This window comes from Etheostoma cragini, chromosome 20 (genome assembly GCF_013103735.1).
Source record: "Etheostoma cragini isolate CJK2018 chromosome 20, CSU_Ecrag_1.0, whole genome shotgun sequence".
NCBI lineage: Eukaryota > Metazoa > Chordata > Actinopteri > Perciformes > Percidae > Etheostoma > Etheostoma cragini.
Window position 1 is genome coordinate 22,907,038 of NC_048426.1, and position 22,435 is coordinate 22,929,472.

At 40.0% G+C, this 22,435-nt stretch overlaps 3 protein-coding genes and 2 long non-coding RNA genes across 8 annotated transcripts in view; 1 reads left to right on the forward strand and 4 right to left on the reverse strand.

The window, feature by feature from the left end:
* Positions 1 to 502: 502 nt before the first annotated feature.
* The window catches only part of LOC117935517, a 22,656-nt gene continuing 723 nt past the window's right edge, over positions 503 to 22,435 (reverse strand). The window contains exons 2-3 of the long non-coding RNA XR_004654775.1: positions 18,715 to 18,719; positions 503 to 558 (exon numbers count right to left, since the gene is read on the reverse strand). This is a non-coding gene — a long non-coding RNA (uncharacterized LOC117935517). The remainder of the gene's footprint in view (positions 559 to 18,714; positions 18,720 to 22,435) is intronic.
* LOC117935496 (glucosamine-6-phosphate isomerase 2) lies at positions 3,401 to 13,937 on the reverse strand. 4 transcript variants are annotated; one of them, XM_034857707.1, is made up of 8 exons: positions 9,556 to 9,613; positions 7,902 to 8,037; positions 7,691 to 7,792; positions 6,862 to 7,044; positions 6,515 to 6,699; positions 5,583 to 5,757; positions 4,332 to 4,387; positions 3,401 to 3,796 (listed from the first exon to the last, which is right to left on the reverse strand). In XM_034857707.1, the coding sequence occupies exons 2-7, from the start codon at positions 8,023 to 8,025 to the stop codon at positions 4,359 to 4,361; spliced, it is 798 nt and encodes a 265-aa protein (XP_034713598.1). In that variant the 5' UTR covers positions 8,026 to 8,037; positions 9,556 to 9,613; the 3' UTR covers positions 3,401 to 3,796; positions 4,332 to 4,358. The 4 variants fall into 4 exon arrangements, with proteins under 4 accessions (XP_034713598.1, XP_034713597.1, XP_034713596.1 ...); XM_034857706.1 differs by lacking the exons at positions 4,332 to 4,387; positions 9,556 to 9,613 and adding an exon at positions 13,927 to 13,937 and having other exon boundaries at positions 3,409 to 3,796; positions 7,902 to 8,033; XM_034857705.1 differs by lacking the exon at positions 4,332 to 4,387 and having other exon boundaries at positions 3,409 to 3,796; positions 7,902 to 8,039; positions 9,560 to 9,606.
* On the reverse strand, positions 11,213 to 14,584 carry LOC117935508 (cytochrome c oxidase subunit 8A, mitochondrial). The gene is made up of 2 exons (XM_034857719.1): positions 14,306 to 14,584; positions 11,213 to 11,577 (listed from the first exon to the last, which is right to left on the reverse strand). Exons 1-2 carry the CDS (start codon positions 14,420 to 14,422, stop codon positions 11,482 to 11,484), a joined length of 213 nt encoding a protein of 70 aa, XP_034713610.1. The 5' UTR covers positions 14,423 to 14,584; the 3' UTR covers positions 11,213 to 11,481.
* Positions 16,367 to 22,435, forward strand: part of rrh (retinal pigment epithelium-derived rhodopsin homolog) — a 7,284-nt gene continuing 1,215 nt past the window's right edge. Inside the window, exons 1-5 of the mRNA XM_034857699.1 lie at positions 16,367 to 16,683; positions 18,065 to 18,255; positions 19,117 to 19,216; positions 19,835 to 19,988; positions 22,018 to 22,186. Coding sequence (XP_034713590.1) covers positions 16,572 to 16,683; positions 18,065 to 18,255; positions 19,117 to 19,216; positions 19,835 to 19,988; positions 22,018 to 22,186 — 726 coding nt within the window. The 5' untranslated portion in view covers positions 16,367 to 16,571. The remainder of the gene's footprint in view (positions 16,684 to 18,064; positions 18,256 to 19,116; positions 19,217 to 19,834; positions 19,989 to 22,017; positions 22,187 to 22,435) is intronic.
* LOC117935520 lies at positions 20,386 to 21,528 on the reverse strand. Its single transcript, XR_004654778.1, has 3 exons — positions 21,317 to 21,528; positions 20,622 to 20,628; positions 20,386 to 20,397 (listed from the first exon to the last, which is right to left on the reverse strand). It is a non-coding gene; the product is annotated as an uncharacterized LOC117935520 (long non-coding RNA).

The following is a 22,435-nucleotide window of genomic DNA, read 5'->3' on the forward strand; positions in this document are numbered from 1 at the left end:
CAAAGCGCCCATATTATTCTCATTTTCAGGTTCAGAATTGTATTTAGAGCTTGTACCAGAATAGGTTTACATGGTTTTGATTTAAAAAAACTCCATGTTTTTGTTGTACTGCACATTGCTGCAGATCGTCTTTTCATCCTGTGTGTTTGGGTTTCTGTTTTAGCTCCAGAGTGAGATAGCTCACTAGTTTACTATCTTTGTTGCTCGGTAAGATCCAATCAGCTATATAACTCTTTCTTCTAGACGAGGGCCACTCGTGGAATACCTGCAGAACAGGGACAGGAAGTAGTTCTTTTGGAGATTATGTTCAACAAGTGTGTGTTGTAGCAGTGTTGGGCCATTGAGAACAAGCTAGTATGCTAGCACCAGCATGTGCTACGGTTAGCCACCCCGTCTCGGCTAGTGACGTAGAAAGCTGTGCAGATGTTGAACAGCTCACCCGGAGACTGAAGGTAGAGGACATTCAGAAGCCGGATCTCACTCAGAACAGCATGGGTAGTTATTTCCAAAGTTTGTATGCGTGGGGAAGCACCAGAGACACCAAGTAACAGCCCAAATCTTTTTTTTTTAAATAATATGGGCACTTTAAGACTTAGAATTAAAGATGTTTGAAAAGAAAATCAATTTACACCTAGTCCCCTTATGTCAATATAGTGTGTACTTACTTTTGGTACAATATGATCAACATAACTGTATAACTAACAAATAGCAGGAGGGAAAACGAAATACTATACTATACTAAAACTGGAAGGAGGCTATTGTTTATCTGGGCTGAGGGTAGTGAATGTGCTCCTGTAGATCATGTAGATTCAGACCGATTAAACCAGCCACGTGCTACAGACGGCCAGCGAGGCGTCGGATGTCATCAATGACATCGGTCTGAACCAATACAAGCATCGATACGTGCTTCACGGGATAATTTAGGGATTTCTCAGCACGCTTTGAAGCCTCTGCAAAGAGCGTAACATCATTAATGATTAGCCCGTTCAACTTTAAAGATGTACTTCATAAAAGACAAGTAATAGCTTGTATATGTATATAGCTTGTATATGTATATTGTATATTATATGAAGTAATAACAAACTATCGATTATTTTCATTGTTGAATAATCTGGTGATTATTTTCTGGAAAATCAATACGTTGTCTGGTCTCTAAAATGTCAGAAAATGGTGAAACATGTGGATCAGTGTTTCCCGTAAAGCCTAAGATGACGTCCTCAAATGTCTTGTTTTGTCCACAACTCAGAGATATTCAGTTTAGTGAAGAACAAAAAAATATTCAAATTTAAGTTGCGGGAATCAGAGACGTTTTCACTTTTTCATGAACAAAACAATTCGATTTAATAAAAACATATCTAGTGATTACTTATTGTTGTTGACAATCGATTCATTTTGCAGCTCTACTTTACACTCTGATGCTACAACAGTAGTGACGTTGCAGGCGTTGGCCAGTAGTCAAAAGGTGGGAGAGTTGCAGTGAACTGTTGCAGTGGAGCTGCTTACACTACATGCAGAGGGGAATCAATCGGTTTTTGGAGCTTTTAACCAAATCTCAGTCTGGATGAGCATCGCAAGCCGAGAACAACGGAGCAGACGCACTCGCAGCGTCACCAAGCTCATGGAGTGAGTACACAGCTGGAGAGAAAGATCCATCTTTGAACCTCCAGCTAGGGCTGGGCGATATGGATCAAATCAAATATCAAGATATTTTTGACCAAATACCTCTATCAATATTGTAGTGTTAACTATTGGTGCTTTCACAAAATATTTACACAATGAGATATTTGATAAATAATCATCAGTCATGTGGATATAATGAGGGTAAAGGCAACAGTCTGGTAGGTTCAGAAAATGAGATCCCTTTACTGTAATACTGCCTTTTAAACCAAGAAAAGACAACACTCATGCCATATTACAATATCCAAAATCTAAGACGATATCTAGTCTCATATCACAATACCAGTTTAATATCGCTATATCGACCAGCTCTACCTCCAACCATTATTATACAACCATCAGGTCATGGGAGTTGAACCAACTCCATTCATTTAGAAAGAAAAAAAGTCTGGAGTGCTCCGAAGTTCAAATAAATAAATAAAGTGAACTCAAAAGAGAACGGTCAATTGAATTCTTTCATACATTACAATTAGTTATATCAATAAAGATAAGAAATAGCCATTTAAATTAAGGCTCTTCAGCTTTTTTCTCTATTGAAACTCCATTCATTAATGGAGACCCCGATGCCCTGGTCACACCGGGGGCTCAACCAGGGTTAAACCAGAGTGTGCTTGAAAGACTTAAAGCCGCCTACACACGATCCGCGGCAAAACCACAAGGTAGGGCGCAGAGCAAAGAGGCAAAAGCACCGCGTAGGGATGTTCTGGAATTGGTGGTAGAGAGGCGGGTTGGACGTGGGTCGATTTCAATGTGAATTTCACACCACCAGGGGCGCAAACAGCCGGGGCGGGACTAGTTGTGTGATTGGTTTGAAATGGGAGGGGGGACATAGTCGTCACGTTTACCGCACACTTTGAAAAAACGATAACATAGATTTGGTCTCACTGTGCTGGATACTACTGTACCTTCAACCAAAGCAGAGTCGGGCGGTTCAATTAATGTCCTCTGAGAACAGACGTGTGATTGAAGACCGCTGACAGCGAGATCCTGGATGTTAGCGAGTCGCCCGTAAAAAGCTGCCTGTGAAAACCCAGTGTTACAACGTAAAAAGAGTGAAAATAATAGGGGTGTACCATTCAGAAAACGAGTTTTAGGCTCACGATTCAATTCAATATCGATTTTCATTTCAAAAAGGATTCACAGTATGTAAATGGAGTTACTTTTCCCATGTATGTGTGTTTAATCTCCATATTATTCATTTCTTTGTTATTTGTTATTTTAAAATCCTGTTAAAATGATGCATGTGTATGTTGTGTGTGATCTCTGTTAGCAACTGGGATTTGGAATTTCCCAAAAGTATACATCTATATATCTATCATGTGATGGCAGTAGACATACAATAAATAAATAAAATATAAATCAGGTTTTTGAATTTCTATATATCGATTTTGAATCGGTAGAGCTTGAATCGTGATTCTAATCGATTTTTTTGCACACCCCTAGAAAATAAGTTTCAATTCTCTTGTCCACAGCAGCCGTGGTAGACTGGCTTGGTTTGAATTGCCAAAAGATATGTTTATAGTCTGACAACGCTAATGAGTGGACCCGGATTATTATTATGCTGGAACATTAAACAGGGAGTTGGAAGATGTTGAAGTCCAGAGTTGAGAGGTTTTGACTCGTGTTGTGTCACAGTTCACATTCCTTGTTTACATATTAGCAAAAACTATACTGTATATTAAAAAAATAGAGCAAAAAAGCTACAGTTTAACCAGAATAAGATGACATTTATTTGTGTTAAGGCTTTACATTTACTGTCAGGACTTTGACTCTAGCCTTCAAAGATCCCATACTGGGCAAAAAAGAAGATCAAGAAACAAGAAAAAAAAAAGTCAACTGGTACTGTCCCTTTAAACAAAGAACCTCAGAGGGAGTCTCTCCTTACAACATTAATTACCTGTGAGATTATCCAAAGGACTTTTAAGTCCATCCATGAGCAGTGTCCCGTGGTAGGGACAGCCACTCAAACACTGGCCCGACGGCGTCTCCGATGCGAAACAGTAGCACAGAAAACATGTCCGGAGTGTCTTCAGCGCCCTTCCTCTGTGATCCTCTCCCTTTCACTGGTCCTTTATGCTGAGCACCGGGTCCACCAGTCGGTTATGAACATGCATTAAACCTACAAGGTAAACAAAAGAAAGGACAAGGAAAGCATTTTGGATCCAGACGTGCAGCTCTGCAGAAAATGACTCTGCATATTAAGCATCTACAGATGTCACTATAGATTTACAGCTCTATGTTGTGAGGCTATAAGTGAAATACTGACTCTAGTTACAGCACAACAACAAAGTGTTTAGAGTTAAGTTAAGATCCTTTGACCTGTGGGGCACTGGAGAGCACACCACAGACCTGTTTTAGATAAAGACCTGAATGTTTCTTTATCCACTACGGCAGCATTATGCATGTTTATAGTCTCACTGTCTCTAATGGAGTGTTTTGTGAAGTCTGACCTTCTCTCCAGGATGCTGGGAGGGCTTTATAACCAACTTCATTTTTAATTTACACTTGTAGTGTGGTTCACTTTGTGCAGACTGAGGAACATATGATGATCCTTTGTTGCCTTATAACGTTCGGGTCCGTTTCCTGTTCACACACTGACTTATTACAAACTTACTACAAAGGCACAAACATTAAGTCATATAACCTGACGTAACTCATTCTGTGGACAGTTTTTGGTGATGTCATTCTGCATCATCAGTGCTTGGTGGACCTACAGAGAAAAATCACATTCTGGTGACTGACAGCAGGTTGAGCAGCACTCTACTGTACCTGATGTGTTTATGGATCTACTCTGGTTTTTACAAAAGAACTCACCCAAAAAAAATAAAAAAAACAGTTATGAGCATTAATAGTCCTGGCTGGAACTGGAGAGGTTCGGATCTGATACCACATAATGAAGCCCTAAAGAAAATCTATGTTGAAGTAGTTTATTTTCTGTTCTCTTTCCGCTATAACTGACTCTCGAACTAGATAATAAAAGAAAGTTCTCTGGCGTTCATTGTTTGAGAGCCAAACTGACAACAAAGATAGAAATCATATCACATCCATACAGGGATAGCAGTATACAGCGGTTAAAACATAATAAAATAAATGACACACTGGTATCAGCCGATACACAAGCAAAAAAACTGCATCGGACCATCTCTAGTCTAAAATAATGACACATGGGTCGCCGTGTACAGAAACATTACAGTTAGGACAGTTACTATCTTTTTTTATTCCCTTTTTAATGATAAAGTGTTGAAATACACACCGCACCTTGGTTTAAACTGCTCTACACTTTCTGATGTCCGAATGCATTAAAAAAGAAAAACAGACGGGACTAATGATCGACCAAATATCAGCTGCAATATTCAGCATTTTTACGAAGATCACTATTTCTTTGCAGTAAAGTTTTTACACTTGACCAATAAATGAGTAAAAAATCAGCTTCATTATCAAGGAAGGTTTTTGTATCATGTATCGTATCCCCCCCCCCACTCCGTATCAGCCCTGAAAAAACCCACATACATCACTAACCAAGACCCACGTTTCACATGGTTTTGGTCCACGCCAGCTTTCACACCAGCCCAATGAACTGAACCAATCAGGTAATGTACACTTAGTTGGCAGTATATCACGTCCACCCCCCCTTTAAAACTAATACCCTCTAATGCAAAGAGTCCTGCAATAAATCCTTCCTCCATGAAACTTCCAATCTTCAGTCGCAGCGGATTTCAATATTGTGGGATGTTGTTTCCACTGTGTGTTCATTGTTAAAGCCGTGGTTTGCTGCTGTTAGAATGTATTACAATACATCGGTGTTCCTAATATTTTTTTACACCTTATTAATGTCAATGAGCTCTTCTCTACGGACTATTTCCCTCCACTTAGCAGAATACGGATGGCGCTGTTGATGTTACTACCTTTGAAGTATTTGACCGTTTTGACCCGTAGCTCCAGGGTGGCGTCTTCGTCGCAGACAAAGATGGTGCGCGGGTGCTGCTGGAATGCTGACACGGTCCACATGTGGTTCACCCCCTCCTCTATGGCTTTATACAGAGCAAAGGCTTTGTGTGCTCCTGTGATCAGAATCATCACCTGAGCAGAGGACAACAGTGTTACACTCGGTGCTGACACCACTTGCTGTGGATCCAGGAAAGCAGGAACATGTACTCGAAGTGTTTTAGGCGAATATATTGTTCAAAGATCCCATATATCTTGCTCATTTTAGGTTCATACTTGTATTTTGTGTTTCTACAACAACATGTTTACATGCTTTGATGTTCAACTGAACCTTCATTTTTACCCTCTTATGGTCTGTCTGAATATCCCGGGGCTGTTTCTCTGATTCTCCTGAAGGCCGTCTCAAAGACGGAGCCCCTGTAATCACCCCCTAGCGCCCGTCTCTTTAAACCCTCCTCCAGAATAAGCCTAGCCTGCTCTTATTGGTCACCGTTTCCTGGTCTCTCTCAGAGTCTCTGCACCGTCAGTGGAGCTGGGGAATGCGCGTAACGGCACTGTGTGTCTGTCTGTCTGTCTGTCTTTCTGTCTGTCTGTCTGTCTATCTATCCATCCATCTATCTATCTATAAAGAGGTGCTCATAAGTTTATAAACCATGTTCAGGTTGACTAAAAAGGAATGAAATATCATTTGGAAATCGATATTAATGAAAATCCAACCTGTTAAAGGACACCAATTTTCTTAGTGAATGAATAATATAATCGTAAATAAATAAATGGATAGTTAGGTATGTACAAATACTGTATACATGGCGCCAAATATCTTAACACGGTCACATTATATTATGGTATTCCAGGACAATAGATGAATAGATTAACAGCTTTATAATCTGACCTCCTTGGCGTCCATGACGGTTCCTACGCCCACGGTGAGAGCCATGGTGGGAACCTTGTTGAGGTCGTTGCCGAAGAAACGAGCATTGGCCACAATGGTATCCTTAGCCAGGGTTTTCACTCTGGTCCTGGAAACAAGGCTGGAACCGGGCTCGTTGAACGCTATGTGGCCATCAGGGCCAATACCTACAGAAAGATTATGAGAAGGATGTGGGACAAAGACAGAGTTAAAGAGACGCTTTTTAGAGATGAGAACGATCCTGGTGACATGTACTGTCCGTACTACAGGCTCTGTTTGACTGAGGACGATATAGCAGACAAAGCGATATTTAAAACAATGACTCTGACCTCCTACGAACAACTCAATTCCTCCAGCCTCTGCGATCTTCTGCTCGTAGGCCTGGCACTCCGTCTCCAGGTCCTCTGCGTTCCCGTCCAGGATGTGAGCGTTGGCTGGGTCAATGTCGATGTGCTTGAAGAAGTTGTTCCACATGTAGGAGTGATAGCTCTCAGGATGAGCACGAGGTAGACCTGGAGAACAACAGACGCAGCGCCATGAATCAAGTCTCCAGACCAAAGACAGTCAACTCTACTGCTGCAGACCTTGGGAGCCATGAGTGAATGGAGGCCACCTAATGAAATTAGGCTGGAAAAAGATCCTTAGTGGTCCCCTAATACTGTATCTGAAGTCTCTTTTATATAGACCTTAGTGGTCCCCTAATACTGCATCTGAAGTCTCTTTTATATACACCTTAGTGGTCCCCTAATACTGTATCTGAAGTCTCTTTTATATAGACCTTAGTGGTCCCCGAATACTGTATCTGAAGTCTCTTTTATATAGACCTTAGTGGTCCCCGAATACTGTATCTGAAGTCTCTTTCCCAAAATTCTGCCTTTGTGCAGGATTTCAGCCACTAGAGCCATTCCAGATCCGCCTATCTGAGCTTTCATTTTCTCAAAGATAGGTTTACACCTATCACCATTTCTAGCCTCTGGGGGGCCATAGGCAGGCTGGGGGAACTCATATTAATGCTATAAAAAAACTCCTAAAGTGAAATGTTCATGCCATGTGACCTTTAAAACACTTCAAAGCAAACAATGATTAATTCTGAAGTTAAGAAATGCGTCTAAAAGTGATTTACTAGTTAATAGTTTAATCAGTCGGCCTTTGACTCACCGACATATTCATCCATGTTGAAGGTCTTCACATATTTGAATGAAATATCTCCACTCCTGTAGAATTCAATTAACTTCTGGTAACAGCCATAGGGAGTGCTCCCTGGAAGAAATGGGACACGTTAACAGACGTTACGGTTAATGTTGATGAAAAGTTACAGAAATAGTTTGCGCGCGAACCCTAACAGCACTGCCTGTGTGTCGGTGCTCACCTGTCGGTAGGCCCAGGGTGAAGTACCTGTCAGCCGAGGGCTTGAACTGAATGATTCTGTTGCGGATGTATTTGGCTGCCCACTCGCTGGCCAGGTCATAGTCGTCCAGAATGACCAGCCTCATCGTATCGGCTTCCTAAAGAGCACGAACAATACAGACCCGCTCAATGGAATTCAACTGATGGCAAACGGTGTGGTCCCTTATTCAAGTCCCGTCAATTTAGATTAGATTAAACGTTATTGTCGTTACACAGGTACATGGCAACGAAATGCAGTTCAGGTCTAACCAGAAGTGCAAAAGCAGCAGGTGCAGGATATACACTGGTTCCATAAGTGAATGGCATGGATATGTACTGAATAAATATAGAGATGAATACTATTATAAACAGTATTCATCTCTATATTTATTCAGTACATATCCATGTCATTCACTTAGCTACACTGCAACCATATACGTATTTAATAATAATAATAATAATAATAATGATAATGCATATTTATATCTATACACTGCATTAGGAAATTACCTTGGGACCATTTAGAATGAGTACAACTGTGTAAATAATAGTCTATATTAAAGTTACAGCTTAAAACTTGTTAACGTCACCAGATTTTTTTTCAGGCGCTCTGGTGGAGAGAGAAATATGTCGATAACTGATCGTTGTTATGGTGATAACTGATCGTTGTTATGGTGATAACTGATCGTCGTTAAAACTCGTTAAACTTTTTCCTTTTGCAGGTAGGTATATATTTGGACAGAGACACAATATTCCCAATTTTAGCCCTGTGTACTAACGCAATGGATTTGAAATTAAATCATGGAGATGTAATTGTATTGCTGACTTTCATCTTTGATTTGAGGTTATTTACATCACAACTGGAGGAAGGGTTCAGGAAGTACACACATTTTCATACACAGTCCCCTCATTTCAAGGGACCAAAAGTAATTGGACAATTATGACATTTTTGTCCCTCTTTCAAACTTTTAGTTTTAGTTTTCACTAACACCACCTTACTACCACTAGTTGTACGCTATTTTTTGGGGAATTCATGGTCAATAACCCTCATTTATATAGAAGTATACCTAATATTTGAGTTAAAAAAGCAGAATTATTAATTATATTGACTAATAGTTCAAATAAGAGGAACAATTGTTTTGGCAACAGAGCATTGCATGGGATCCAATCCATTTTTTTTGTGGTCATTTGGTTAAAAACAAACCCAATGTTTCAGATATAGACGTTTTTTAAAGGAGTCAAATTTGACCCGAGGACAACAAGAGGGTTGAAAGACAGTAGTAACATTTTAAGAACATTTCAAAAACTGGCAACATGCGTCCTTTGCTGACTATCAACTATCGAACATGCTGCAAATCCGGGTTTGGTGGGCTGTCATGTACTACCACAGTTACCACTGTCCACAAGCAGCAGGACTGTAACGTTAGTTAGTTATCAGGTGGAGACATCACCTGGCTAAGTAGCACGGTGGCTAATGTTAGCACGCGACGACGAACAGGAGCGGAATGGACCGGTAACGTTACCGCTGAGTCGGCTCGTGTCACCCCGCTAATTAATCTCAAAGCACTCGCTAGTCGTTAATTGGTTAGTATTAAGCACCAACTACACAGTTCAACAGGTACAGCTTTGTGTTTTACCTGCTAAAACACGGCGTTTGTCAGACGAGACGTCCGTGTTTTGTCACGTGACGGAAAGTATGGAAGTCCGTTTGGGCCAAAATAAGGCAATTTAAAAATAATAGTAATGTTCCCCCTCTTCCATGCTGTAATGAGGACATTTATGTACATTAATGTGCCAATTAACAGAATGAAAGAATACAGTTTTAACTGCCTTAACCAACCCTACACTTAGTGATACCCGACATACCTCCCAACCTTAGACTGGTACTATTAAGTCATTAATACACAGTCTGTGTAATTCATTTATATACAGTCTAACTCTGGAAACACACACCTGTACCTGTTTTAATTAGTATGCATAGCTATGGGAATGTATGTCTGTATGTATGTTCCCCTTATGTAATATTCGCTAGTCAGAATGCCTGGTTGTATTTATGTTTGTGTATACTTTTTTTATTTGGACCTTGAGTCTGTTCAATAAAGTAACATACATTCTAAAATCTTAATAGTATGACTAAATTAGTGAATAAATAGTGAGTAAATAGATATATTAACAGTCTTTTCATGGCTTTTGCCTTTTCAAGGCAGCCATTTTTGACTTGTCCTAGTAAAAACTCAGGTGAAACTAATTTGGTTAACGATGGTTCAGTTCCTTTTGTAACCTCCTGCCAACATTGACTTTTTGACAAAGGTCGTCAAGTTGCTTGGCATCACAGGAGTTATTCTTTACTTTTTTTAAATTAGGCAGCACATCAAGTATCTAAGGTTGTACAAAGGTGGGCAGGTGTAGGACCAGCATGCACCTGGGTGGGTCTGTGTTGTTTTAACCAGAGAGATGCAGCATAAACCACCATTTCTTTGCTCTGTTAGATCCCTTGCAATGGATGAACTTAAAAAAACTGATTTTGTACAAGCTCTTACATCCATGTTGTACATCAGTGGCCTTTAAATATTAAGTTTGATTTCTAGACAAATAGCCACCATGGCCAGTTTAAGCAAATAAATGATTTTTAAAGTCAAGAAATATAAATATGAAACTTCTTACTTTACTACATTTTCTGTTAGTAGTCAAATTCAAAAGTTAGACCAAAATACCATATGGCTGGGTAGAGCAGGTGCACGTGTACTTTGAGGTTTATGCCTTGATGCAGAGGTCCAGGATCAAATCTGACCTATGACTATTTCCTGCATGTCTTTACCCTCTCACCCCCTGCTGTCATATCAAATAAAAGGTGGAAAAGCCTTGAAAATAATCTTAAAAAAGCACTGTAACAAAGGACATTCTGCAAAGTACATTTAGTCATTAATCTTCTGCAGTGGACTTTAAATGCATGACTCTTACTACTAATGGATTAACTACATTGTCTTTGTTACTTCAATCAATTTAGATTGAAAGGATCAATGTCGCAATTTCTCTTTTTAACCCCTGTTGATCTGTGTCCTACTTTTATCTACATGATGTTGTTATCCTGAAGCCTCATCAATGGGTCTTTGTCCCTTATTCTCTTTTCTTTATATGACCAGAATATTTCCTGTTAAACACGGGGACATCAATTCCATCTTAAAATTATAGTTTCAACTCGCCTAAGAATCCCAGAAAATCACCAGAAATGGTCTAAATAAATAGCCTTAGCCCCAAGGAGATACACACATAAAATACACAGAGCAAGCAACATAGTTGTATTTAAAATTTAATCTTGTAACATACTGTTTAAGAGAGAAGATCTACAATGCAAATTTCAATGCATTAAGAGTCTATGATGGAAACAGCTGTTTCTATGTGGGATGTGGAGTGAAACTGTCGGAGAGGTAGAAGAGTGAACGTAAAACTTGCTCCATATTCTTCTCTGCAGCAGAACATAATAATGATGATGATGATGATGATGGTCCCAGGTTGTCAACGAACACAGGAGACATGGTGCACGAGGTATGACACTGTTAAAATTATTCTTTCTTCTTGTAGTCCTCCAAGTGGGCCAGGATCCACCCAGATGGTCCCAGAATGGCCAGGGAGAACATGCTCAGCCCGATGATGGTTTCCTGGAACAGACAGAGCAGAGATTCAGTCAGCTGACAGCCAACTGGCATCTTCACTGCTACATGAAACAAGACCAACGCATCACACTTGCCTCCTACTGCATTTAACCTGCTGACCCAAATTAAAAGCAATAATGTTGTTATTTGTCTTTTATTAGTATTTAGGGGGCAAAGTCAGCAAAGCAGCCCCTCAGCCACGAAGGAGGCGGAGCCTGTGGATGCTTTTCAACCACCTGATGACCCACTTTTATTCTCAGGCTTTTAGTTGTGTTTGGGGGAGGCCAGGTGCTCTTGAGCAAGGCACTGTACACCCAAACCACTCAGGGCGTTGGTCCAGCACTGGCAGCCCACTCACACTTCAATCTCTAATAGTATGAATAGGTCCTCTGTGTGTGTGTGTGTGTGTGTATTTCAGGCCAGTGTGTATAGATTTTAACAAAAAGAGAGTGTAATTTGTGTTTCAACATTTTTCCATTTAAATGTTTTACAACTATATTTGGGTCTTGTTTTAATGTGAAGCATTTTGTGATTGTCTGTAAAAAGGTGCCGTATCAACTACACATATTGGAGGGAATGATCCTTTTTGTATCATTGTTCTCACTTAAAAATTAAATAAATAAATATAAGATTGAAGTGTGATTTATTGTGAGGATCTGTACCAAACTAAATTCATTTTTCTTTAGTCTGTAGGATACGATGCGTAGGCCGAGATGTCTCTGCAGCACCACAATACTTTTGTAGACATTAATCTGGTCTTTAACAAATATTGCGCCCCCTACGATTTCAATATTGCACTGGTCCATTTTGCGATTTTGATAAAATTGTGATTGATTGTGCAGCCCTGGTTTGTATATATACTGTATATGTTAAGCTTATATATTCACACACATAGGTTTCTGTCTTTGTGAAGCACTTTGGTAACAACTGGTTTGATTTTTACAATGATATATATTAACTAAATTAACCGGTGCATCCCCTGACGCAAGTTACACAATGATGGGTTTTCACAGAGCGTCTGAAATCTGGTTTAGTCGTTCCCTAGATAGTTCCCTATTTAATAAACACTACATAGGGAATAGTGAGTGAACGAGGGAGCAGTTTTGAACACAGCTGTAGCTTCTCGTTAGCGTCTCTGCTTTTCACTGCGCCGTTCGGGGCATGTTGTTGTTAAGCCGTGTATGCAGACCCGTCCGTCATTCCTCTGAGAGCAGAGGGGCTGAACTTGTATTCTACTCACACACTTGCATGCAAGGTGCATTCTTCAATAAAAACGTGTCGCACGAATCCAGGCGCAGTCTTGCAAGAGACTACAACTACAGTAGAATACCAATGAGTCATCGATTCACCTCCAAACAAGCAAGCACATGCACCATCTCAAAACACGCAGCACACAGAGAAGTGCATGCTACATATGGTAGAAACAGTATACAAGTATAGAAACAGTAAGGTTGTCAGGTGGTAGTAAATGTGAAGTGTTAGTTTCAGTTTGTCCATCCATAAACACTGCAGCTCCTCGAGACCAAGCTTTGAGGCTGTGGTTCATAAATGTCACGGGTTGTAACAGAGGTCTGGTCTGGTCCAGTTGACAGAGTAACATTTATTACTAGAGATGTCCCGATCGGATCAGGAAGTATCGGATCACAGCGCTGATATTGGCTCAGGGATCAGCGGTCACCCTGATTATTCCAATCATTTACGTTATTACTTACAGTATTAATCCTTGTGTTGTCTTCCTTTCCACCATGCAACTTTGTGTTTTTCTGCATCAAAATTTAAAGATTTTCCTACTGTTTGCTAACCCTTTCTTATCAAGTTTCCTCCGATTTTTAGGCATTTTTTCAATAATTTTTTGTACATTCTTTATAAAAGTTTGTTGTTTTTTTCCCATCTTTTTTTTTTTTTTTTACACTTTTCTTAAAAAGTTTTTGTCGCCTTTGGAAATGTTTGTGATTTTTTTGTGTGTAACTTTTCCAGATTTCTTTGGCCACTTTTTTCAGCATCTTTAAAAACGAGGTTTTGTAGATACTTGTGCTACTGTAGCTATTTTTTATTAAAATAAAACAGTGTGAAGCTTTGTTATCTAGGCAAAAAATTGGTGAAGGAAATCGGTGGCCAAAAAAAGCTGATCCGTATTCATCACACAACACTTTAAATAACCTGGTATATAGCATTGTTGAATTCTTAACATTAAAGCAGTCCTCAACCGTGTCCTAACCATCTAATGTGCTACTTCTGTACTGCATAACAAATATTACCGCGGCCACTACAGGATATCACGTTATAGATACTACTGAGTCTATCTCTGTAACAATCTGGACTCACTTAACGTTACTAGTTTCAACCTCACCTAACGTTACTGTCCCTGAAAATCTCTTTACACTCACATTTTGTCAAAAAAAGAGCGCAAGCGATATCTTGGCTAAGGTTGTTGTTAGCTAGCTAACTTCCCTTTAGCTTGGGTTAAACTGGGGAACTGCTAACATGAAAATAACGAGCGTGGAGGTGACTTAAAACACTTTAACTAATTGAATTCCGTCACTTAACCTGAGTTAATTAGACACAAGGGCTTTAATAACTAACTAAACACGCGTTAAACACAGTCCTCCCCCAATTTTAGCTAGCTACACATTTTGACCTCGTCAGCCAAGGACAGCTAAGCTAACCACCGCTAGCTAGCTAAGCAGTTAGCACGAGCCCAAAGTGGTTTGGCTAGCGGTTATAACACACTTACAAATGTGCCGATCTTTTCCTTGGCCGGGCCAGCGTAGAGGTTTGCCCTCTGAGTGATCGTGTGTCCCCGCAGCACAGGAGCAGCCCGGCTGGCCATGGTCCTCAGGAGCCCCGACATGTTTATCTGCTACGGTGAAAGGATGTCTGTCTTCTGCGGACTGAAGAACACCTCGGGACCGTTAGGTGGATTATACAAAACTCCTTTCTCTTCTTCTACGCCTTACATTACTAGCGGGTCGTATAGCGCTTCCTACTGTCCCGGATGTTAATGTACACGGATGACGGTATGAGGATTTATGTCTTCTTTTAACTGAAGACCTGTACTTAAATAAAACGTTGAGGTAGGCCTACTTGTAGGCTACTTTACTTTAGAGTTTCAACTTCCATAATAGACTTAGACTTGGACTTCTCTTTATTGATCCTTTTGGGATGACTCCCGCGAGGAAATTGAAAGTTCCGGCAGCAGTTTTAGCAAGAAAAAAGAAATAAAAAGAAATAAAAAAATAATTAAAATAGATAAAAAAGACAGTATAAAGACGAAAAAATAACAGTAACAACAACAATGAGAACATTGGTCAAATAAACAAAGAAAAGACCATAAATTATTATTAAAGTGTCAGTGTTGAGTCCAGTGTTAAAGTGATAAAGTGACCAGGTGTGAATTTAAGTCCAGGTGTGCATGTATGTATGTATGTATGTATGTATGTATGTATGTGTGTATGTATGAATGTGTGTATGTATGTATGTGTGTATGTATGTATGTATGTGTGTATGTATGTATGTATGTATGTATGTATGTATGTATGTATGTATGTATGTATGTATGTATGTGTGTATGTATGTGTGTGTATGTATGTATGTATGTATGTGTGTGTGTATGTATGTCTTGTCCTCTCTGCCCTATTTCCTCCTCCCCCTAGTGAGGAATGAGGAGTGTAGCCAATAGCCACGCTACAGGCTGGGGTTAGGCATTTGACCTTGAGTGGTTATGGTTAGGATAGCCGATTGGTAAGGGGATAGGACCTGTACAAATGGGGTGACGTTGCGGGGAAATTGGGACACTAAATTGCACATATACCTATATTGTAGGTGAAAAAATGTAAATATTAGAGAAAAGTCCAAAAAATAAAACAGATGTGTATCAGAACTTTGTTGTTTCTTTCTTCTTTCATCTCATGACCCATCCGATTTATCTTGTGACCCTTTGAATGGGTCCAACCCCTAGGTTGGGAACTATTGGGCTAAGTTACAAAAAAATCAACATACTAGGCTATCCGAGTGTAACTTAGCTCCATCTCAAGCAGCTACAACAAATAGTGTAATCTTTACAAGCCGGGCTAAATGATCTTAGAAGGTCTTCTAAGTCCTACAACGCAACTGTTAAACCGCCAATAAAAAGTGATAAATTATGAATGGAACAGTAATTATTAAAGTTGTAGGCAAATCAAGTCTGCTCAGTGTGAAATTTGAATTTGAGAGCAGATCACCGACACCAAGTGTAGGCCAGGGCTTCATCAATCTGCTCTGATACGTGTGTCGGATAGATCTCCTTCTTCTTCTACTGGTCTGATTCACTGAAAAAGATTTTGAGGTAAGACTTTCACATTTTGTATCCTAAGTGTGACAACTAAGACGTTATAGTAGTGCAGCAGTAGTAGTAATAAACAGTTGGTTCTTCAGGTGTTTCGGCTCTTTAAGGCTCAGGCCAGTGTTTCCTCCATGTTGATTGTGTAGTTGCGGCCCGCCATGGCAAAGTGTTTGCCGCCACGGTATCAGACATAGTGCAAACGCACAATGTACGTGGTTGCCTTTAAAATGATCCTGCCGACGTAGGTGGGGATGCTGTTCGGACCAGACCTGCCCCCCCACTGCTAAACGAAATCCTGAAGGAAACACTGGCTCAAGCATTGACTCAACTTCAGTGTTGTAATGTCACAGCGTGTTGGCCAGAGCTCAACCTGCAAGCAAATCCACGTGAGTGGTAATCCTTGTGCAGCCTTGTTGCCCCCGACTACCTCCTGCTAACTGGGGACAGGGCAGCAGTGGTATGCAATAATCCCCTTTCACCCCATCCCTCCACAACAACCCCCGACAGATTTTAGTTAGACGAAGGATTTTCCAATACTAACTCTCTACATCTCTTTTGTTTAGATGTTGCTATTTTTAATGCATCATTAAGTGATTTTCCTTCCAAGGCTGTTAGTGGAAAGAGTATTTACTTCAATTAAGGATCCTTTTTTGTTTGTCTTTTTCTAACACGTCAGAAAATGGGGATCGATTCTGGAGTCAATATTTCAGGTGATGTTGAACCTTACGGGGGGAAAAGTGCCTTCACCCAACTGGAGCACAACATAGTGGCTGGATATCTCATAACGGCAGGTAACAAACACAAGACCACGGATGACATTAGAAATAGACGATGAATAATGGGGATATTGTGTTGAGAAGTGTGATTTAGTTGCTCAATGTGCCCCATGGTGTAACTCACAGTTGTCAATGGCACACTCAACACATCTCACAATTAAGTTTCAATGCCATTGTTTGGAGGATATCTGGAAATTTGAGGTGTTATTGGCTGAATTCACAAAATCCACCATGAAGAATAACACCACTGACTAAAGCGAAGGCTTTAAGGGATTTGATCAAAACACTGCTGAATTTCCCAAGGATATGAAAAGTTTTGGGGATTTTCCAGAGTAATGGGAATACAATCTCTTGAGAAATTTGTTTTGTTGCATTTAATTTGGATAATATAAGTGGGATCTATTTCTGTTAGCTGTTAGCTGTGAGATTAGTTTTAGGTAAAGAAAACATAACAATCAAATGAATGGCCCGCTGATGTTGGGCTTCAGAGGCCATTCATGGTTAAAGTAAATCCGTCTATTGTGATCCTCTGAACAACGGTTCTGATAGCATTACGTAACTCATCCAGGTCTTGGCACTGTGATGATTTTGTTTCTGAATTTTTAATTTTGCATCTCTGTTATGGAAATGTTACTTAGACAGTAAAATATAAACCAACAGCATGAAAAAAGATTAACCTGAAAAAAATGGGTGCAGTTCCAAAACCTTTTCTATCGTGAGCCCCTTCGGAAACCAAAAATATTGGACCGAAAACAACATGGACTTCTTCATATTTTTAATGAATTTAATGAATTTTTGCCCTGCATTGTTATCGTTATCTTGCCCCCCTTCCCTTGCCCTTGCAGATTTAAATGCACTGTTGGCCAATCAAAAGTTGAGTTGGCACTAGTGACGCATGACTAGCAATCGTCTTGCTAGTAGAAGATGAAACAATTTTTAAATGTTTTTGTTGCTAATTTCTTTTTAGCCTTTTTTGATTGTTTTTGGGGAGGGTGGGGGCCCTATCATAGTAGGGGTCAGGGTGTTCTCCCCCAGGGAAGTTTTCAGCATCATGACCTCATTTCCTTTTTTCAGATACACTAGCACCAATTCACGGGGGAAATACCTTTATTTAAGCCTATGTGAAGCAGAAAAACACAGATGACAATGCAAAATATATCAAAAATATAAGGAAAATACGTTGTAGCATGTCATTGGGCATTTTTAAGTGGATGCATTGGAAATTCTGGAGCTTTCTTAGTGGGTATATGGCGTATACCTGCGTATCACGTAGACTACACCACGGCCCGGGACCTCCCTATATAGTTGAATATCTCCCCCCCCCCCCCCCCCCCCCCACATGTTGAACTCAAAGTTGCATCCTTACTATACTCCATGTCCTCTTTTCTCTTCTCAGGTGTCATAAGTTTATTGAGCAACATTGTGGTGCTGCTAATGTTTATGAAGTACAAGGAGCTGCGCACTGCCACCAACTTTATTATAATCAACCTGGCTTTCACCGACATCGGAGTGGCTGGTATTGGCTACCCCATGTCAGCTGCCTCAGACATCCATGGCAGCTGGAAATTTGGCCACACGGGGTGTCAGGTGGGTGCAATGTGAGTGCCTTCACATACACATTATTGTCTCGTTAGAATAACCAACTTCTAGCTTAAAAAGTCAGGTAACTAAAAAAAAATTGGATGTTGATATTAGGGGCAGTGTATGTTATATAATGTTGTAATAGAAATGATTCGTCCCTTGACAAAGAAATGATCGGCAAATATTTAGCTAATTATTAAATCATTTGACCTCTTTCATTGGTTCTTACCTATCTTCTCCAACGCCATCAGCGAGATGGTGATTGTTCAACATATTTTTATGAATGGGTTCGTATGATATCAGCCTGTTGATACCATTGAAACCATTGTCAGCCGCTGTATGAGAACCGCTTAGGGAAGAGTTCGGGGTGATGAAAATGTGACTGTCAAGGGCGACAGCTGTTAAGTTTATGCACCAAAACAACTAGTTGACATTTGAAAAAAAGATTGTGGTTTGGATTAAAACCCCATCTCCATCAGTAGTACTCCCGGGACACGACACACGGTCTTGTATTTTCCCCGAGACTTGAACTCCGCTCCCCCAGCTTGGAAGCCCTGTGTTTAGCACTCTTTTACAGGAGCAGTCAGTGTGCTGCATGCAGCAATAACTAAATACGGGGAATACATGCTTTTTTGAAACAGTCCAGCCTGTAAGAAAATGTAGATCCTTGTATGTCTCATTAAAGATTTAGAACATTGTTGAACTGAACCCTTCGTTGTGTCACTTCTCCGAGTGCTCAAAAACAGCTTTCAGGATCATTTCACCTATGTTAAGCCTGTAGATGATAGGATAGGAACCACAAAACAATCAGATCGGAGTGTTTCAATTTTATCAACTCTCTGTCACATTTTGTTTTTTTGCCTCCAGATCTATGCAGCTCTCAACATCTTTTTTGGCATGGCCAGCATCGGCCTGCTGACTGTGGTGGCCATTGACCGCTACCTCACCATCTGCAGACCAGACATGGGTATCTATATCTATAGGCCTATTCAAAATACTTTTTTTGGTGTATAGATACGTAATTTCATTTATCCATGTGGCAAAGTGTGATATGAGTATAATGTTGCCTTTGTGCCAAGGACACAGAAGGCAGAAGATTGGAGATCAGTTCTTAATGTAAACATTAACCTGCTGCATTATAAAAAAATATTTGAGGATTGCGTTTGCATAAGTTCACTGAGAATCTATTTTACATAAATTGGTGTTGAAAATTTCCTAATTGATATCAAATCGGAAATGGAATTGAATCCGGACCTTGTGAATCAGAATTTAATTAATTCAGGAAATCATTGGCAATAGCCCTAATATCTGTTAAGATTACATTTTAGAGAATGTAGTTCATATTTTCCTCATTAATTATGTATTATTTCCCAATAACCCTGGGCATATTTATGGTGATCCCAGACTTTTCTTACAGTGCCACCATCGGCCCAAATAATACTCTCCCTGTACATCTATATCAATGGTAATGGCGAGATTTCTGCAAAAGTTACAATTTGGTAGTTTTGAATATTGTAATGAAACCAGCATCAGTTCACTGTCTTTCCTGACCATCAGTGTGAATGTATGTAATTTATCTTCGCAGGGCAGAAAATGACGATGCAATCATACAACCTATTGATTCTGGCAGCATGGCTGAACGCTGTGTTCTGGTCCTGCATGCCCATAGTGGGCTGGGCAGGTTACGCCCCCGACCCCACTGGAGCCACATGCACCATCAACTGGAGACAGAATGATGCGTAAGTTATCGATCGACTAGTCTCGCTCTATTTGCCAGACCTTCCTCCACACCACTGTGGAGGAGGGTCTCTTTAAACCAATCGCAATTGTCTTGGGTGGGGCTTATCGCCAGACGGAGCCCCATAGCTGCTGCAAAATAGCCTCAGGAAGGAACTTGTTTTGGTGGAACGTGCACATTGAAAAGTTGTTTTAGTCTTGCAACAGAAAACAGAAAACTCAGATTGGACAGATAGTCTGGCTAGCTGTCTGGATTTACCCTGCAGGGATCTGAGGACCAGGTAACCATAGTCCTCAGAAATCCACCAGAGGTTAGAACGCCAACACAAAGAAAGAGGAAGGTGTGGGACACCTGATCAATCCCGAAAGTGGAAGGTCGTTGGTATAGACTAGTAGTAGTAGTAGTAGGTTCTTTGAACATGTAAAACATTAAAATACAACTATATATACGGTATATACATACATTCATGCTTACATATATATATCATTTAAATGACAGATAGATAAGGTTATGTCCTTCTCTGCACAATATTCCAAAATGATTGAAAGTCATTCAAACTAAATATTCCCCATGTTCAAAAAGGAGTAGGACAAAGTTCATAAACAACTCATCAGGTCCTGCCCTTTTTCTCTACTTTTATCCTTTAATAAATAAAAAATCTTCACTTGTTCACAAAGCAGAGACACAGATGCAGACATACACACCTACACACATTTACACTGTTTGTGTTTCTTTTCTTCCCTTTCTTCTTCTTTCTTTACCATCTGTCTATAGCAGATTAAATAGTAACACATCCATACTAGATTTAGCATGTAGATATATTAGTACAGATACTGTATATCAATAATCTACAGATGTTAACACATTCTTCACAATAAAGACAAAGCACATTTTTCCATTGACTTGTGTTGAGTGAAGATACCTCGTCGTCAATTCTGTCTGCTAGCAAACAACAGAAAAATGCCTAAAAGCTGCTGTTCAGCTAAAACAGGTCATGTTGGGCATATTGTTGGTGTCAGAATCCCACAATCTCCCCATTCTTCCTGCCACTTCCTCCTGTCTGGGTCCACTTAATTTTCTCGGAGACTTTTCGAGATACAGTCTTCTTTTTGGAGCCGGTGGTGTTGCCCCTTTTGGACATTAGATAGAATGCAGGACTAAGACACTTCAGCATTGGTTTCACTATATCAAACCCTGCTTTTCTTTACCCTGCTGAAATGTAAAGAATGTCTTAGTTAAAGCTCTTTATCAGCTCATCTGATTACTTGGGGCCTTACGTCATTGAGCAGGCAGTTATGCAAGTTACAGCAGCATCATGCGTTAAACCACAGTCACTCCAGAAAAACGTGATCATGCAATCGCATAATTCAATGCATAATCAGCCAAAGTCTGCATATTTATGCTGGAGATACATTTTTTCAAATATGCTGCACTTTCGCCGCATAAATTGTTGATTTACGCGCAAAAGAATGCAGGCTTGCATGATTTTATGATCCCCGCATTTACATTGCAAAAAAAAAAATAACATACATCTCAGCAGAAAGTTGACAAATGTAGCGTATACTTTACAAAGCCATTCTCCACTGTTGCCATGGGAACGTTATGAAGTGACGTTATGAAGTGACGTTATGAAGTGACGTTATGAAGTGACGTAATTACGTGTCAAGACAGTATTTTTTTCATTAAATTGCCGTTTTTGCTAGTTCTTGCAATTTCATCACATGAATTTGCATAAATTTCCCACATATTCCATTGCATTTTTATAGGAAACATGCCGCATAATCAATTTAGCCCGCTACAATCCCAAAAAACTTGTCTTCTGGAAGGACTGAAAAGAGAACTCAACCAAACAAAGCAAACAGCAGACGGTCCGTCTCTTAAGATGCAACAAAATTGGGAGATCAAATGTACCAGTAATAGAAATTGAATGCAAATGTTTTTTTATAAAGTGATCAAGATAAAGATAAAACATAACCCAGTTTTTTGTTCTTAGAGCAGACGCTATGACTGACTCTGCTTGTCCTCCACAGCTCCTTCATCTCTTACACCATGGCTGTGATTGCTGTGAACTTTGTGTTGCCTCTGTTAGCCATGTTTTATTGCTACTACAACGTGTCCGTCACTACGAAGAGATACAAAGCCAGCAACTGCCTGGACAGCATCAACGTCGACTGGTCCGATCAGATGGACGTCACCAAGGTGAAAACGGAGTCATTCCTCCTTCTTCTAATCAGCTGAGTTAGCGTGCAGCTTTGACGTAGCATCTGTATTTAAAACTTAATTTAAAAATAACCTTAATGTGGGTCTTCTTGACCTGGAAAACTTAAACAGAGGCAGTTGGCATGTGCCAAAACCGTATGCCAGCAATACTCTTACAAGTCCCATGACATGGTGCTCTTTGGATGCTTTTATATAGACCTTAGTGGTCCCCTAATACTGTATCTGAAG

Coding starts and splice junctions, on each gene's coding strand:
- LOC117935496 (XM_034857706.1), bottom strand. CDS start 8,025: ATGAGGCTGGTCATTCTGGACGACTATGACCTGGCCAGCGAGTGGGCA. Junction 5,758..6,514: donor CCGTCATGGACGCCAAGGAG/GTCAGATTATAA, acceptor TCCTCTGCTCAG/GTGATGATTCTGATCACAGG. Junction 3,797..5,582: donor AACGGTCAAATACTTCAAAG/GTAGTAACATCA, acceptor TTTACCTTGTAG/GTTTAATGCATGTTCATAAC.
- LOC117935508 (XM_034857719.1), bottom strand. CDS start 14,422: ATGTCGGGGCTCCTGAGGACCATGGCCAGCCGGGCTGCTCCTGTGCTG. Junction 11,578..14,305: donor AGGAAAAGATCGGCACATTT/GTAAGTGTGTTA, acceptor TGTCTGTTCCAG/GAAACCATCATCGGGCTGAG.